General features: G+C 39.0%; 1 protein-coding gene and 1 long non-coding RNA gene across 5 annotated transcripts; one reads left to right on the top strand and one right to left on the bottom strand.

The window, feature by feature from the left end:
* Nucleotides 1-208: 208 nt before the first annotated feature.
* Nucleotides 209-11,769, bottom strand: ZBTB37 (zinc finger and BTB domain containing 37). 2 transcript variants are annotated; one of them, XM_004688495.2, is made up of 5 exons: nt 11,719-11,769; nt 10,983-11,180; nt 8,932-9,891; nt 7,473-7,572; nt 209-1,204 (listed from the first exon to the last, which is right to left on the bottom strand). In XM_004688495.2, the coding sequence occupies exons 3-5, from the start codon at nt 9,852-9,854 to the stop codon at nt 716-718; spliced, it is 1,512 nt and encodes a 503-aa protein (XP_004688552.1). In that variant the 5' UTR covers nt 9,855-9,891; nt 10,983-11,180; nt 11,719-11,769; the 3' UTR covers nt 209-715. The 2 variants fall into 2 exon arrangements, with proteins under 2 accessions (XP_004688552.1, XP_004688551.1); XM_004688494.2 differs by having other exon boundaries at nt 8,932-9,888; nt 11,719-11,744.
* Nucleotides 11,770-12,048: 279 nt separating this feature from the next.
* LOC105854002 lies at nt 12,049-16,287 on the top strand. 3 transcript variants are annotated; one of them, XR_001145742.1, is made up of 13 exons: nt 12,049-12,116; nt 12,601-12,650; nt 12,837-12,869; nt 13,083-13,121; nt 13,343-13,373; nt 13,688-13,727; nt 13,995-14,023; nt 14,177-14,201; nt 14,394-14,447; nt 14,667-14,715; nt 15,752-15,782; nt 15,968-16,003; nt 16,182-16,287. It is a non-coding gene; the product is annotated as an uncharacterized LOC105854002 (long non-coding RNA). The 3 variants fall into 3 exon arrangements; XR_001145740.1 differs by lacking the exon at nt 14,667-14,715; XR_001145741.1 differs by lacking the exon at nt 14,667-14,715 and having other exon boundaries at nt 12,102-12,120.
* The last annotated feature ends 1,476 nt before the right edge of the window (nt 16,288-17,763 follow it).

Raw genomic sequence — 17,763 nt, 5'->3', positions numbered from 1 at the left:
CAAAATGCACAGTATGGACTGGGAATACTTTACCGAGCATTTCACGTCCTGCTGCCTAAAGTGCTTCAGGCGCTGTTACCCACCAGAACACTGTGCCAAGATGGCTGCTTAAGTGAACCAATGAGGCAAAGTACCAGGTGCCTTAGTCAGGGCAAAGATGAGGTTTAACCTTTCAAAATAAGAACCACTAGGATTTTTTCTTCTTCCTTGAACATAAAACCAGATGTCCTGGCAGGGAAGGAACAGGAGAAACTCCTCCTTAAAATCACCACGTTGGTTACTTCCTTCTTTTTTGTGGCAGCTGATTCAGATGACCAAGGTCCTGCTGCATTTTTTTTTTTTTTGGGGCATTTATAGCCACCATGATGATATGAACCAAAGTACAGTATTTAAACATGATGTAGATAAATCACCATTTATCATTGTTTTGTTAAAAAATTTTTTTCTTATAAAGTTAACAAACCAAGGCTGTTGATCCCTGAATTATAAAGTTGATTTGCTTGATTACTTTCCAAAGTGTGAGGTGGGAAGGAGGAGGGGAAGAGCCTTAAGTGCTTTTGTATATGTTGCTGATCCTCTAGTTTGGCAACATCTTGGGAGCATCTTCCGGTCTAGTAATGTGGCATTTTGTGAATCTAAGTACCAGCCCATGGCCCTGATGCTGGCAGCTTACGGCCCAAAGGGGAAGAGGGTCTGCCCCCTCCCCCTCTATGTTTCAATCTGGCCCAGTGGTAGACACAGAGCCCTGGGCGGTTTCCCCAGGAGCAACTGTCTCTTCCTGTGAAGGTGACTCTTCCTCAGCTTGTCCTCTAGATGTGACAGTTGTTTCAGGGGATATACTGTGGGGCCCCTCCAAGGGGATACAGCCAGGGTGGTTTTTGCGAAAGTGCTGATTTAAGATGGCCTGGAAGGGGAAACTTTTGCCACAAACATGACAGTGGAAGGGCTTGTTGCCTGTGTGCTTGCGGATATGATACTCCAGCTGATCTTTCCGAGTATACTTCTTGCCACACATGCGGCAAACAAATGGTGTGATGCCCATGTGTAGGCGCATGTGGCGGTCCAGGCTCCCCTTCTGGTTGAAAGATTTTGCACAGTAGATACAGGTGAGACGGGGGTTATATCGGAACCACCTCTCAGATACTTCCTGCTCTCGGAGATATTCCACATAGCCACTTACTCCCATCATTGCTGACTCTTCTACCTGTGCCAGGTGAGGAAATTAAGAATGCCATTAACCGTACATATTAAAGAAATCAAATATATCTCTACCTGTTAGTAGATGAAATGCTTATTTTTAGTAGCAATCTAAACATGAATTACTACCAAAAATAAGATATTACTTTTTAAAAAAACTGTTCATTACTATAAAAGAGCAACACAATAAAGTTACTTTCGGGATGATTGTGCTTATTAAACCCTTGTTAAATATTCTATTTTACAAGTAACTATAGATGAATCTGAGTCTATGCACCATACTCCTTGGATTCTAATTTTGCAACTATAGTCTACGCAGTCAAGTAGGTACTTAGGCAGTGCCAATTCAATAAAAGCTTCTGTGATGTTGAAGGAAATCTTTGACAATCTGCACCATCTAATACTAGTCATGTGTGGCTACTGGCATTTGAAATATGACTAGTGTAACTGAGATGAATTTTTAATTGTTAACTGCTTTCAATTAAATTTAAATAACCATAATTAATGTGATTAATGACTACTATATCTGACAGTATAGAATACATTATGGTAAACACATTTTAAATACACTTACGGCATTATCATTAATACCAAATAATAAGAAGCTTTAGAAAAATGTATGTCATTTATTTTAAGGCAACAGTATCCTTTTCACCCAAGAATATGTAAATACCATACCAATATGTTATTCTCATTCTAAAGACAACTCAATGTTGAATCGACTTCAGCAAACTGGCAAAAAGAGCTGGAGAAAATTAAGATATGACTAACAAACTTGATATTGCTTCCTACAACCTTTTCACAAATTGATACTCAGTAAATATTTACTGAACTGAATGACAATGATAGGTACCACACAGGAAAAGCTTAAGACTTGTTTGATTTTGCCCTCTGAACATGATTAAAATTCATGAACAAAAAACAGACGAAATAGAGAAATAGAAAACACATATTCCTAATGATACTGCTAATTTACTTTCCAAAATTCTACTAATGTTTAGTTTCCTTGAAATACAGAACAGATGATAAAGGACTGATCACAAAAATATATGGAGAACTGACAAAACTCAACAAAAATAAACAGCCCCATCAAAAATGGGCAGAAGAGCTAAAAAGACACTTCTCCAAAGAGGAAATGCAGATGGCCAGCAAGTATAAGAAAAAAATATAAGGGAGATGCAAATTAAAACCACAATGAGATACCACCTCACCCCAGTGAGAATGGCACATCTTCAAACAACTAGCAACAACAAATGTTGGCGAGGATGTGGAGAAAAAGGAACTCTCCTGCAATGCTGGTGGGAATACAAACTAGTATAACCACTATGGAAAACTATTTGGAGGTTTGTTCCTTAAACTGCGTAACATGGAGCTTCCTTACGACCCAGCAATCCCACTCCTAGGTATCTACCCAAAAGACACAAAAACACTGATTCAAAAAGATACCTGTACTCCCATGTTTACTGCTGCTTTATTTACAATTGGAAAAACATGGAAGCAGCACAAATGCCCAAAAGTAGATGACTGGATTAAAAAGATGTGGTACATATATACAATGGAATATTACTCAGCAACCAAAAAAAAAGAAACACATGTCTTTTGCAGCAACTTGGATGGAGCTGGAAAAGATTATGCTTAGTGAGATAAGCCAGAAAGAAAAGGAAAAATACTGGATGGTTTCTCTTATAGCAGGAATATATGGAACAGGCGAGAAAATAATGGTAATGATTAACAGCTGTATACCAGAGACATTTTGTGGGGGTGGAGTGGGGAATGGCATCAAAAACAGGGGAGGAAAGTGTATAGGACTATGGTGATGGCACACAGGTGACTTGGTGATGGGAAACCCACGGGGATGACAATTAAGATGAAAAAAAAAGTACAAAATGATGTAAAAATAAACTATTATATTATTAAAAAATACAGAACAGAAATATATTATAATCTAATTTTATACTTATTATTTATAGTGGTTTTAAAATGATTTAAGCAAATTAAATAATTATTTATATATTATTCCTTCAATTTCTTAGTTTATTTATCTTTTAAAGATTTATTTATGCATACAAGAAATGGGGTACAGGCCAGAGGGAGGTGCGGGGGTGAAAGGAATCACCAGAGACAGAGTGGGGAGCAGAACATGCAAATGTACTGAATACACAGCTGAGGGGAGGTTAGGAGAGGTCTGCTGTGCCATATGGTCCCTGGCTAGAGGCTGTGGATAGCTTCATAGTGCTGCACTTTAACCCACTGTGCCACCAGGGAGGATCCCAATCTCTTAGTTTTATATAGTATCTCCCAATTTCTTACATGATAATAAACTCACACACTAAAGAAGCAGTAACTATAAAAGTAACATTAGAACTCTGTTGCTAGATAACTACTCCTTTAAGTTAGTGCAAAACAACTGCTTTTGTTCTCTTGATTTGTTTTATTTAAAAAAATTTTTTTTATTTACTTTATGAAAGTCAGATAATGTAACTTTTTTTTAAAGATTTATTTATACATACATACAGAACTAGGTTACAGGCCAGAGGTGCAGAGGATGAGAGGAATCAGTGACAGAGTAGGATGCAGAACAGGCAAATGTACTGAAATACACTGCTAAGGGGAACAGTGGGCAGGTGAGGAAAGGTCTGACATGCCATGTGGGTCACCCCTCTAGCAGGGGAGCAAACTTGTGCTGCAGTGGCTGCAGACAGCTTCATAGTGCTGCACTTTAACCTGCTGTGCCACCAGGGAGGGCCCGATATAGTTAAGACTTTTTATTAAAACTCTCAGAATGTATGTTAACTTGTTATTACCCATAACTGCTTTTTATTTACCCTCACCTATTTTTCTTCTTCTCATACCACTTTTGGAGAAAATCCCAAATATAATTTCATTCCTAAGTAATCCTACTATGTTCTTCCAAATAAAGATTTTTTTCTTAATATCATAAAATCCCACCATTATGCCTAAAAAAGGCCCCAGTAATTTAATAGTGATCAAATAGATCCTTAACTTTATTTTATCTAATCTAACATTAATAACCTAAATAGTCATTGTAGCTAAAACATAACATAAAGATAGGTTCCTCCCATCTAATGGCTGGAAGGTATAAGAACAATATTTAACTATTCTGTATATGAATATAATAGCCTTTATCTCAAAGGTACCTGAATGAGCTAATTAAAGTGCTTACTGTAGCTCAATGAATGTTAGCTATGGGCAAATATTATAAAGTCATGATATTATTCATTATTCATAATCTTGAAGGCATAAATTCCCTTTAAAAACCTGCTCATTTCTCCTTCCCTGGTGGCACAGAGGTAATTAAAGCACAGCACTAAGAATCTAAAGCCACTTCAGCACGAGTTTGATCCCCACCCAGGAGGTGACCCACATAGTGCACCAGACCTCTCCTGAGCCGCCCGCTGCTCCCCTCTGCAGTGTACTTGTCAGTTGGCTTGTTCTGCTCCCCACTCTGTCTCTGGTGAAGCCTCTCGCTGCCCCTGCTCCTTTGGCCTATACCCCAATTCTGTATGCGAAAATAAGTGAATCTTAAAACAAAAAACAAAAAACAATTGCCCATTTCTAAGGAAAGAAATGTCAAGCTAGTGTTATCACAAAAAGAAAGTAAATGTATTTTATTGAGTTATCTAAGATAAACTGTAATCATAAACTCACATTATGATCTCACCTAAAAAATTTTTACAGTAAAGTTGCACAAAAGAGTAAATCAATGAACATAAAATGTTTAGAAAGTCCTGTCAAAATGGTAGGCTCCTGGGTCTGTTGCTAAGTGGTGGATCATTTCACTCCTCCCATGGCAATTCCCAAGTAGATTGAAAGCTCAGTGAGCACCAGGAGATTCTGCTCTGCTGAATATCCTAAAATATGACCAGTGGTAGGTGTGCAATAACTATTTTTTAGTGGCTTACTCCACATAAATAAGTTCCACTTTAATGACTAATTTCCATATTTTATTAAACTAATACCAGTCTGATTCTTCACATGGCCTTCAAAGGTGTCCATCATCTTAATTTCCAATTACTAAACAGCAATTCAAAGAATTGAAGGGACTTAAACCATTTGATTTATGCTGTTCTTTCTCACGCTTCCACAACAATTTTATTGGAAACTGTATGTAGTAAGATAGTACAGATATACTGTTTAAAAACCATTTGCAACTCTTTATCTGTGTAAATCAAGAATGTCTTATCATGGCATGAAAAATGATGAGAAAGAAATTGTAAATTGTAAGGAAAGAAATAGTAGAAAAATTTCACATGAAAACAATTCCAAAAACATCTAAGTAACACCTTATTTAGTAGGTACATATTTATTGGATACCTACTGAGTAAACTTGAAAGTAAAATGACTCAGAAGGAAACAACTCCTATTTTTTGGGCACCTGATAATAGATTTGTCAATTAGAAAGAAAATGAAGACTCTGCTTTTAAAGAGATTTCAACATAGAAGACACAGAATTAATACAAATAAGAATACTTTATATGGTAAGTAGAGAATTAGGAAAAATTATATCATGTCATCTGTAAATGCATAGTGGCTTAAGCAGGGAATAAAGAGAACCACGCTAGTTAGTGCAGATGGAACCAGGAGTTGGGCTTTGGGTGACCCAGACACCAGAGAAGATCATGTGTTTCTGACACACAGAGTCTATCTGCTTGGGACAGAGAGTGGATGCTGATGGTAGGAAAAGCTGGGTTAAAAAGACTATAAATTACTTGGAAAATTGGGCAAAGTATTTTAACTTTCATGCAGTTCAAAAGAAAAAACAGCAGAATGTTTTTGGGTAAAGGAGTAATCTTAGGGTTCTGGGGTCTGCTCACCCTAATAATCAGGAATTTTCAGTCTATCAAGATGTGTAATGTGGTCCATGTTCTGTTTTGGTTCTTTGTGGTAAGGAGATTTACCATAAAACTTTCACATATGTCAAAGCATATATCAACTCATCTCTTGTATCTTCTCTAGACAATATTAGTCTTGCTATTTCTCTGTAGCTTGTACCTTCTGCTTCAGTCAGGTGAACACCCTTGGAGAACTCCAATTTTTAGCTCTACCCCATCTAAACAGGGATTATTTTATCCTTTTCTTACTGTTTATTAAAAAGTATACTCTCCTGAAGTGGATACTGATTCCAGAAATTCCCTTTTAAGCACTTCTACTCCCACATCACTGTTACTAAAATCTAAATAGTTTACATGTAATTGTGTATTTGTTAAACTTATTGCCTCTCCACCCCTTTACCCCCATAGCTGTAAAATCTGTCTATTACAATTTACTTGCATAATAATCACAACCTATTTGAGAGATGGGAAGAAAAGCATACTTTTCCTCTAAGTTTGTAACTTCTTTGATACCTTATTAAAACAAAAAAATTCCCTTGTAACAACCACAGTTCCTTTCTTAGTACTGAAAAAAAAAAAAAAAACCAGCCTGATGATATGCAAATACAATTTATAACAATATCTGGCTGCTGTTACTATACTATGTACGTAGTAAACATGTAAAAGATTAGTTAAGAATCTAAAGATATAAATATCACAAAAGCTAATAAAATTAGATGCAATCTTAAATCTACCAGTATTTCATTTTAAAGAGTAAAAGTGTTTACAACTTATTGTGCTCTACTTGGTAAATTCACCAGCTTAAAAAAAAAATCAGTCTTCAATGATAATACACTTGTGAGGAAAAGACAAACCGGTAAGATCAACCAACTACTCACACTTCTTGCTAAGAAGAGCTGCAAAGATAACAGAAAAGATCATTTTGTTCAACATCTTCTATAACATTTAGATTCAGAAAAAAAAAAAAGATGAAATATAAAAGAGCAAACTCACAAAAGTGCATAAACAATTCTGCGCAAATGTGTAATACCATATAAATTGGTAACTATAAAGTCCCCACAGATGCAAAATCAGACTCTCTATCCCAGAACCTAAATTGCCTGCATGTGGTTTTCAGGGATTATTTTTATTACTCTCAAGACTACAGAGTGGTTCCTATAATCGGGAAAGAGTTCCACATCTTGTTACCTATTTCCCAATCTGTTTATATCAAAAGTGTATATATACTTCTGCATGCTCAGAAGTAAGAATAGAGGAGGGAAAAAATAATAACAACAAAAAAAAGTCTATGTATTTAACAGGGCCACTGTCACCTTTCCTACATCTCCTTTCTTAGCATTACATTCTGTTCACACACAGTGCCAATATCTTCAGTACCTCAATACAGCTCCAATACATGAATCGTAAATCCAAACTACATACCTGGGAACTAGGTTGCTTAGGCTCATCCATTCTCCCAGGAGACTCACTTTTGGCTCTGTGTCTCTCTGTCAAGGGAACAATACTGCCAGAGGGGCTAAATCTGTCGGAAGAGGGATAAAAAAGGGAGACTAATAGCAAAGTAGTGTCAAAGAACCTGAAAAATAATGCTCTTTATACTCACTACCCATGACTGAGGCAAGGGGAACAAACTAAACAACAGATTACTAAGAAATACTGTCACGGAGTTGGTAAAGATCTGACTTTGGAGTTGGTAAAGATCTGACTTTAAGTGAGAAAGTTTTGTACTAGTAAAGTAAATTTATGAAACAAAATAACAAAGCAGATGGCCCATAGGGCCTGGTGAAGCTACAACTAAGTAAATCTTCTATCTTTATGTTAGTACTACCATAAAAAATAAAACTGAATTTATAATTTTGTTTCTATTAGGTTTTTAGTTGCTTCTTTCCTGAGGTCCCAAAATACCCTGTTACATATTTTAAACTGCTGGTATAGACCATAGTTTACAAATTTCTGCATTTATTATTTCTGATGAAATTCTAACATAAGGGGACAATAATTATAGTGCCCAAGAATATTTTAACTATTAAGGACAGAAGCCCACCTAAACCACAAGCTGTGATGTATGTATCTTTCAAGACCAAATGTGAACCAAAGTAATAGCATCTTTACTTTCACTCTTCATACAGCCAATTTTAATTAATTTTGAGAGGACAAGAACAAATATTATTAATCTAAGTTGGTGGTATTTCTTTCTTTCCCTTGCCTTAGGTTAAAGCTAGTGCCATTTCTACCAAAAAGAAATGTTCTAACAACTGCACTGAATTAGAAAAGAGAAATATATGGCATAGGACATGGAAACATGGAAAAAGAGACTCTTAGCAGCAGTCAGCAGTAAAAGAAAACAGGGAAGTCAGGCTCAAATGACAAGTGAAGAAAGGAAGTCGTTCTTTGAAATCACTATGATCATACTAATTTGACAAGAAAATCACTGTTGGTACTATACATCCCCTAATTGGTAGTGGGAGGAAAGAAAAGTAAACAATGCTATATAGGAAAGTGAACCCCCAGGCACCTACCTGTGTGATAACATACCATGGGAGGGCAAAGCTGCCAGGTTCCCAGCGGATGCTCAGCTCCCTGCCTGGAATCCAGAGGAAGCCCTGGCCAATACTGATCCTAGTGTGGCTGCAGATGCTATTCTGATTCATGGAAGTGTCTAACTTTAACACAGTTCTCACAACACTGAATACTTCAGGACTAGAAGCTTCCTGCTTTAAAAAAATAGGAATGCAAGTCTTTTGGTATACTTCCAATTTCCCCAACATCAACTTATTTTGGTTAAGAACAAAAAGGAAAAAATGCTCTGTGTCACACAGAGGGCCTGCATTAGCGATAGCTACACAACAACCATTAAAAGGGCAAACTAAACAAATCTTACCTGTCAATCTCACTGCTGGTTGGGCGAACCACCTTGGCTCCTGAAGACCCTAAAGTATAATTTTCCGGTCCCACAGATCCATGGCCTGTGGTGTCAATCACCATGGCTGTGACCTCTTCTGCACTACTTCCATCTTCTCCTGAAGGCTGATTTTCAGGCCCAAGCCACTCCTCCAGATTTTCAGTTTTGATGTGTACTGCTCCAAGAACCCTAACTTCGTCATCACTCCGGGACCCTCGGTCTGCTACCCCTGTCTCCACATACCACTGTCCTGCTCGGTTGATCCGTAGAATAGGCTCCCGGCTCTCTACATCAGAACTCTGTTCAATTATCTGAGGGCTGGTGGACTCCTCTGGAGGGCTCAGCTCCCTGATATCCAGCACTGCACTAACCTGACCCCGCCGGTTTCCCTTTGGAGCACTGTGTCGTGGGCTGAGAGAGCGGTTTAGATTTGGTGTAACCCTGTGAGACTCTGGAGGTCTCTCGGGATGCTTTGTCCTTGTTTGACTTAATTCTGCTTCAACCTCAGCCACATTAATTTTGAAGTGAATGCCCTCCAGGATCTGTGTACATTTGTCTATAATATGCTGCATCTGCAGAAAGCTGGCAGCTGTCAGGTAGCTGATGATATCTGCTAGTTGCAGGCAGATTCGCCCTGTATAACAGAAAGAAAGGAGCTGTTCAAAAACAGTAGGGTTCTTGATGACTGAGATGGAGACAGTACTCATCTCATTCAAGGACATGTGGTCCCGGAAATAGGGGGAGCTGGCAGCCAGTACCACTTTGTGAGCTCGAAAAGCCTGTCCTTGTACATTGACCACGATATCACAGAGACGGCCCTGCATACGCAGCTGATTTAGATGGCTCAGGACAGAGTTGCTGAAGTCAGGGATCTCCAGTTGTATGTTCCCACCTTTCTCCATGGTCGTGCCTGAGGATGCAGGCAGGCATTCAACCCTGCTGAAAGAGGAAGTCATACTCTTGTTAATAATTATGATTTCACTCCCCTCATACTTTCCAATTCAAAATCACTTCAAAACATTTGGCAAATTTCAAAATCTCCAATTAAAATATGGAAAAGAAGTACCAGCAAGATTTTTAGTTTCATTTTTTTCAACGAGCTATAGTTACAACCAAAAAGTGATGCTAGACTTCTAAAAATTCAAGCTACATCCAAACTTTCCTTACTAAGATAGGCAATATCGAAACAGAAGTTCAACAGAATAGAGGACAGGAGAAAAAGCAGATAGGCAATATCAAAACAGAAGTTCAACAGAATAAAAGAAAGGACAGGAGAAAAAGCAGGTGTGACAGTTCTTTTTAAAAGTATTAATCATAAGGTATACTGAACATAAAATCTGGAGACAATTTTCTTTTAGTGGACAGAAAATAAGCTTTTTGAGTAAATGCAGTTACACTGGGATGGACTGCTTACTTATACTACTTCACAGTATTTCTTTAAAAACCGCATAGATTATGTTTATTATTTTATAAAGTGACAAATAAATAACCCACATGAATGTAAACTTATTTCTAAGTTTAAGAGTCAGAGCCCTCACAAAAAAGACTTTGCTTTAAAGTCTACAACAGACAAACTGTAGGTGAGGAAAAATGTGACAGCTGTGTCAGGACTCAATCAGGATGCAGAGAATTTGATGAACTCCATTCTCAGAATTAGGAAAGGCAAAAACTTGCCGGTATTTAAATTCAAAGTTGAGTGTGCTAGGGTACTTTGATTCTGAAATTTAGTTTTCAAACTTGGCAAAAAGATAGAGCATTTACCAAGTATGGTCAACATCTTTACATTTTTCTTTAATAGCTAATAGTTTATAATTCCATCCAACAGTCTCCAACGGCGGTCAATAACCTGTATAATACCAACAGGAAGACACTGACTTGAAACCAATGTGCTTCCATTTATCTGTAGGTAATATTAGGCATTTCAGAATAACCTAAAAACTGAAACCTCAAGCTCATAATATACAATATACTTATCAGTTAACAGGGAAGTGTATACACTGCTTTCAAATACCAACTTTAGCCAATCTGACCTTTTTCCAAAGCGTTTTTGTTTGTTTTGAAACTTTTAATCCATTAAGAGCCACTGTCGATGCCATCATGAATTCAGATGTTTATTTTGGAGCCTACACCAGCGCCTTTTTTTGTTTGCTTTTTCCGGCAATTCCCCAGTGAGAAGGAAGCCCTTGGAGTAAAGTCTTTCTTTACCGTCGGCACTGGAGGGGTGAGAGCTGTAAGAGGGAGAATCGGGAACGGCATGGGGTTGGCCACTCCAAGACTTGGGAGTCTTTCGCCGGCGTTAGGAAGCATGGGGAGCGGGGAATTGTCTAAGCGCCGCAATGCCACCTAGGAGCAGGGGAGGGGAGAAGGCAAGCGGCCGAGGAGCTGGCGATCAGGTGAGGGTGAGGGACCGGGAAGGGGGCGGCGCCCCGGGACCCGGTCCAGGCGGCAGGCGTAGGCGGGCAGAGAGCAGTCCAGAGGTGGGTGTGTGTATCTGGGTGTGTCCGGGCTGCGTGGGGGAGGGGGCCGCCCAACCCGGGGTCCAGAAGGAGGGGCCCCCGGGAAGGGGGCGGGTCCCGCAGCTCAGCCCGGCCCTGGGCCAAGGGGGTGGAAGGTCTCCCACTGCCTTGGGGGTTGGGGGTGAAGGGTGCAGGGAAGTGGCTGAGAACCCCAGGAGCAGGCTGCGGCGGGGCCCGGGCAAAGCGGCACCGGTGCACGACAGCCGGACGGGCATGCGGGGCCCGAGTCCAGTCAAGGAGCAGCACCTACCTCCGGGGGTGGAAATGGGCCGGAATGGGCCGGAACACCGTCCCGGAAGTGAAACCCCCCATCCCCACCCCCGAAGCGGGCGACGTGCCGGAAGGAAATCACTCACCCTTACACCGCCCCCCCCTCCTTCCCCAGCGCTTTCCGTCCTTCGCGCCCCCTCCCCTCCCTTCTCTTCCTCATCTGTCGGCGGGAAGGCGGAGCCTTGCGTTACGCGCGAACTCATGTCCCCGCCCACAATGTCGAGGGGGCGGGGACGAGGGAAGGCGGGCTTGAGGAGAAGGGGAGGAGTCGAAGCCTGCGGTAACGGGAGCGTGCGTCATGACGTCAAGAAAAGACTTATATACAGGCACCTAGCCGCCATCTCGGTCTTTTCGCTACAAGGAGTCGACTTTGATTTCGTAAGTAAGTTTATCTTATGGTCGCTGCAAATGGTCATTTTGTGTCGCGGAGTCCATCTTTTTGGCAGTTAAAGTCTCTTTAAATTGGCAGGAATTTCTAGGCCAGTCGCAAATATTTGCATAGCTCGTGAGTTAAGATGGTGGAGGATTGCGGGTAGAGTGCGGATTCGACTCATGTTGGGCCGAACTGCGGAAAAATCTTCAGCTCGCGTGCACAGCCTCTGATGAAGTCAGCGTTGGTAGGGACATCTGAGACTCTTGATGAATGCCAACGGTTCTGATGGCGATGCACGCCGAATCACGTTAGTGACTTTTCAGTTAATACCCTTAGCATTTGGCTTTAGGTTAAAAAAAAAAAAGTATGGACCACGTGGTTCTGCAGTTCACAGTGCAGTTTTTTAGAATGGAAAGCATTAGTATAAAACGTCGTGTTTGAACATAATGTAGTGCAACGTGATTTCAAAACTTTTAATCTTTACCCTAGAGTCACTGCTAAACACTTCTGTGTGGCTTACGATGGCATCTGATGGACAGGTAAGAAACTATTAGTGGCACGTGTTAGTGAAAAAAGTCTTAAGGCATTCAAAGCCTGTGATGGTTTAAGAGTAGTGGTCAGAAGGGATTTCTGAAAAGTCTTGCATTCTGAGGCTTAACACTTTAGAGGTCACTGTTTCCCTTGGCAGCATAGCCGGCTTCATTGGGTTTTTCTTTGTCTTTTAGTTCTGTGCCATCGGGATGAGAACAACTTCCTGGGTAAGTTACTGAACTAACTTAATTGACCAAATAAAAGATGGCTTGAAAGCCACCTCCCCCCCCATGTGCCACAATGATGACATTTATTTGCTACTCTTGATTGAGAAGATGATGAGAATTATAACCACCATATCCCTAACTGAGGCACTCAAAATAATGATATGGAGAAAATGAAGATTGCACTTAGGTTTACATAATGCTGTTTCTTTGCAGGTCATAAATAACAATCTTCACACAGCCATGGACAAACAAGTGAGTAACTTCTGGTCTGTTTACTCAGTAATTTAGTTATTTAGGGATGCTTCCACCCATGGGGCTTCTTTAATGAGGGAACAGATACTATGATGGTTGCATAGTTCAGCAGATTGAATTATGAAGAAATGTACCATTTATCTGATGTATCTGGACTTACTAAAAGTTGCCATTTGGTACAAATAACAAACCTGATATTAATCTTTTTACCATTGTTATAGGCTCTAAATGAATTTGCTGGAGAATGAGATGGTAAGTAAAGTTATAATCCAAACAGGACCCTGACAGATTAGGATTGCTTTCCTTCCTAATGAACAGGGAGCATTTGTACCATGAAGTAGGCTTGAGTGGTATGCTGCATGCATTGAATTAAGTGCCAGGTCCTGCTCTCTGTTACTGCTAGGGTACTGTCACAGTTGGTAAAAGCAGCTTACATGATGATGAGTGAATACTGACTTACCATGAGGGTCTTAATTAGCTCTATCTGATGCTGTCTTTTTTTTTTTTTTTAAAGATCTGATGAGGAAGTTGTCCTTAAGTCTATTACAAAACTGTTCTTTTTTTAGGTGCACTTGAGCCTTACATGTGTGGTCCAACATTTTCTTTGTAAGTATTTTTTTTACGCTTAGAACTTAAAATGCTGAAGTAAAATGCTGAAATTTCACGCTATTTACATAAAGACTTCCTATGTTTAATGAATGCTGTTTAGCTGAGCATGTGCTGGATGGGGTTTTTGTAATGATGTTGAGCAAATGTCTGACCTGAATTGAGCATGTAGACTCAATTTATCACTGAAGAGAACCCTGGGGCAAGTAGTTCTTAGAGAATTGTGTTATTTGGCATTTTACTGACCTATTTTAACTTACTTTCTAGCTGTGGGGCTCCTATGGACAGCTTACTTGGTAAGACATGAAAACTTGGTCCCTCTAGTATTTCAGTACAATGCATTGATTTTAGTAATTGTATTTTCATGGGTTGCCAAGTCAGTGACAGTTCAGCATACCAACTCTTAGTATTTATTAGAAAATAAAGTTTTGTTTTTTTTTTTTTTTAAGGTACAGACTTTGCACACCTTTAAAGGTATGTGTCTTACTAATGTTACATCTTTACTAAAAAGCAAGATGCTGTTGGTGATGATTTAAATTAATAGATGGGAATCTCTCTGAAAAAGTATGAAGATTTTTAAAAACTGAAACAGTATCTTGGAAATTTTGCAAGTATGCCAGTTACTGCCCTTACTGCCTATTACTAAGTATAGCTGAATTTCTGCAGATGTGAAGAGCCAGGTTGGCTGCAAGATATGGGACACTGAAGTTTAACACAAAGGTACAGTGTTTTCTTCAAGCTCATAAGTTTGTTTTTATAGCTTGAAAGCCGATACAATGATGATTACATAGTTCAGCAGACTAACAGTGATGAGCACTTTTAAGTCTTTCGCTCCTATCTGATGTATCTGGCAACTAGTTTATACCATGAAAACGAAAATTAGCCATTTTATTCCAGAGAATGTTCAGAGTTTGACTTAGATGCTCTGTGCTGTTTCAGAACTGTTTGTTGGAGAACTGCAGATTAATTTGTGAGGGAGCTTTTAATGGTATGAATAGATAAGCCATACTGAATTAATTTTCTAAATTTAATTTTTTTTACTTTTTAAAAAATAACATAATAGTTTATTTTTACATTATTGTGCATTTTTCCATCTCAGTTGTAATCACCCATGTGCTATCACCATAGTCGTATATTTCCCTCACCCCACTGTTTTTGATCCCATTCTCCATTCCATTCCCATAAAATGTCTCTGGTATTTAGCTGTTCATTATTACTATTTTCTTGCCTGGTCCATTGTACTCCTGTTATGAGTGAAACCATCCAGTGTTTTTCCTTTTCTTTCTGGCTTATTTTACTAAGCGTGATCTTCAGCTCCATCCATGTTGCTGCAAAAGGCATGTGTTTACTTTTTTTTTTTGGTTGCTGAGTAATCCATTGTGTATATGTACCACATCTTTTTAATCCAGTCATCCACTTTTGGGCATTTGGGCTGCTTCCATGTCTTTCCAATTGTAAATAAAGCAGCAGTAAACATGGGGGGGGGAATGCAGGTATCTTTTTGAGTCAGTGTTTCTGTGTCTATTGGCTAGATACCTAGGAGTGGGATTGCTGGTTTATATGGAAGCTCCATGTTTAGCAGTTTGAGGAACCTCCACTTGACAGTTTTCTACAGTGGTTGGACTTGTTTGCATTCCCACCATCAGTGCAGGAGAGCTGCTTTTTCCTCCATCCTCACCAGCATTTGTTGCTAGTTGAATTTGATATGGTTTTTATATTTACAACAAAATTGACCAAAGAAATAAGCCCTAATAACCCAGCCCCACTTCTAACATCCATTTACTAGAATGGAACTTGAATGACTCATTTAAACCTGCATTGATAATTTATACTAATTACGTGAGCATTAACTTTAAATTCTGGATTTGCACAAAATTTGCACAAATACATAATGGCTGGCCCAACTTTAGAGAAGTTTCACTGCCTGTTAAGTGTTAATAACAATTAAAAATAACTTATGATAAATAAATTGGAGAGAACTGAATCTTGCAAATTTTACATGAAGACTTCTTTGTCTTAAACAGGCAGACCTTCTGTTTCCCTGAATATTTTAAGGTAAGTCAGTCTTATATATACATGTGCCAATTCACAGTGTAACCAGTGATGTGATGATTCTGCCAAATGAAACAGAATGATATCACCCAAAACCGTTCCATTTTGATTCTGAGGTTACTTTGTTTGCTAACTTTTTGGTGTGGTTTTTTTTTTTTAACTGACTAATGTGGAGTCTTTATCTCTAGGTTATTTAAGACGACAGTAATGGAGCTTGTGGAAAGGTAAGGCTTGAAGATACCAATCAGCACTGATAATTAATGCAGAATACATGATGATCTCACCCAACTTGAACTCTCTCACTGATAATATGATGACAATAAAAGATCTGATATTCTGTATTCAAAATTAACCATATTGAAATAATGGAAATGTGATTAAAACATGACTTCTTTGTTACAGAGATCTGTATGGATAGATGGATGGATGCTCGTGGGATAGAAGATTAAATGGACTTGATTTTTTAAAATGTTTATTGCATCATTTTGTGTCTTTTCATCTTAGTTGTAATGGACTTGATTTTTTTCCTAATAAAAATTTCCTACAAACATCTTAGTGTATTTTAATCCAGTGGGATAAAGGAAGGAAAATGGGACATTTTTGCAATCTCACCCTGTGCCATTGTTAATTGTTTCATGTGTATTTACAGGGTTTCTTAACCCGTCAGAAAGAAACTGGTGATTTCAAAAACTAGAATTTACAAAGTAGAATACAAAAACCAAAATTTTGAAAGGTGGTAGAGAAAATTAGTGTTTGGTCACCAATTACTTTTCTTAGATCCTGTACAGTATGAATGAGCCTATAGATGTGCTTGTGAAGTAATGTGTTCAGAGGAAGAGGAATGCAGCACAGTATCCTATTATCAGTGAAATGGTGACTAGGGGATATGCCTAATTAAAATGAATTCACAAAGGTAATGACTAAAATAATTAAGTGTGCTAGAAGCATTAAATTTGATGAACACATTTTTGACTGCTTAATGTAAGTCAAATGTTTAATGACGGCAAGTTAACCTCCAAAGATAATTCACCTGAGCTCAACCTGCCTATTCTGTTCACTATTTTCTGAGTCCTCTTGAGCCCCCCCTCCCTAGCTCTGACCTGTATCCCTGTTCCTGTATGCATAAATCTTACAGGAAATAGGGAAAGGTTGGATTGGTCAGATTTCTCAAATTGAGACTTCAGGAAGCTCAAGTGCTGGGCTAGGGGTGGTGTATACTCAGTGCTATCAACTCCCAAATTGTACTAACAGCTTTGAACTCCATGTAGATTCTTGGCTGAGGGAAATGGAAATAATCCATGGAGTTGTCCATCTTAACTGCAAAACCAGAAATGGCAACTCAATATGTGCTGTTTCATTGTGTCCTTGTGAGTACATTTTAGGAAGATTACTATATTGGATTCTAACTTTAAAGATTCAGTCCTTGAAATGTTAACAGCTCTTAGAATAAGTTGATTTGAAGTTTATAAAATTTAACACTGGAAATAGATAAACATGCTTCTCTCTTAATGCAGGTATAAAATGCAGTATGATAGAGGTAAGTTAGGACAGCAGTTTAAGTGACCTATTTTCTTCAAAGTCCTTAAATGAAAGGTCAATGTTTTTGCTGGGGTACTAATCCAGAATTAGTAAATTATGCTCACAGAACTGAGGTAAAGGCCACAAATGTGGGTGAGGATTCACCAGAGCCAGAGTGGGGAGAACTGGCAGATTGAAATACACTGCTGAGGGGAGCAGCGGGCAGGTCAGGAGGGGTCTGCCATGCCATGTGGGTCAGCTCTGGCTGGCGATTGAACTTGTGCTGCAGTGGTTTCTGAGAGCTTCATAGTGCAGTGCTTTAACCTGTTGTACCACCAGAGCTAGCCCTGTTCACTTTTAAGATTTATTTGTGCATACAGTACTGGGATACAGGCTAGAGGTGGAGGTGCAAGGGTGAGGATTCATCAGAGATGGGAGCTGAACAGGCTGATTGACATACTGCTGA

This window comes from Condylura cristata, unplaced genomic scaffold (assembly GCF_000260355.1).
Source record: "Condylura cristata isolate star-nosed mole 26May11 unplaced genomic scaffold, ConCri1.0 scaffold00024, whole genome shotgun sequence".
NCBI lineage: Eukaryota > Metazoa > Chordata > Mammalia > Eulipotyphla > Talpidae > Condylura > Condylura cristata.
This window is presented reverse-complemented; position numbering and strand designations above follow the sequence as displayed.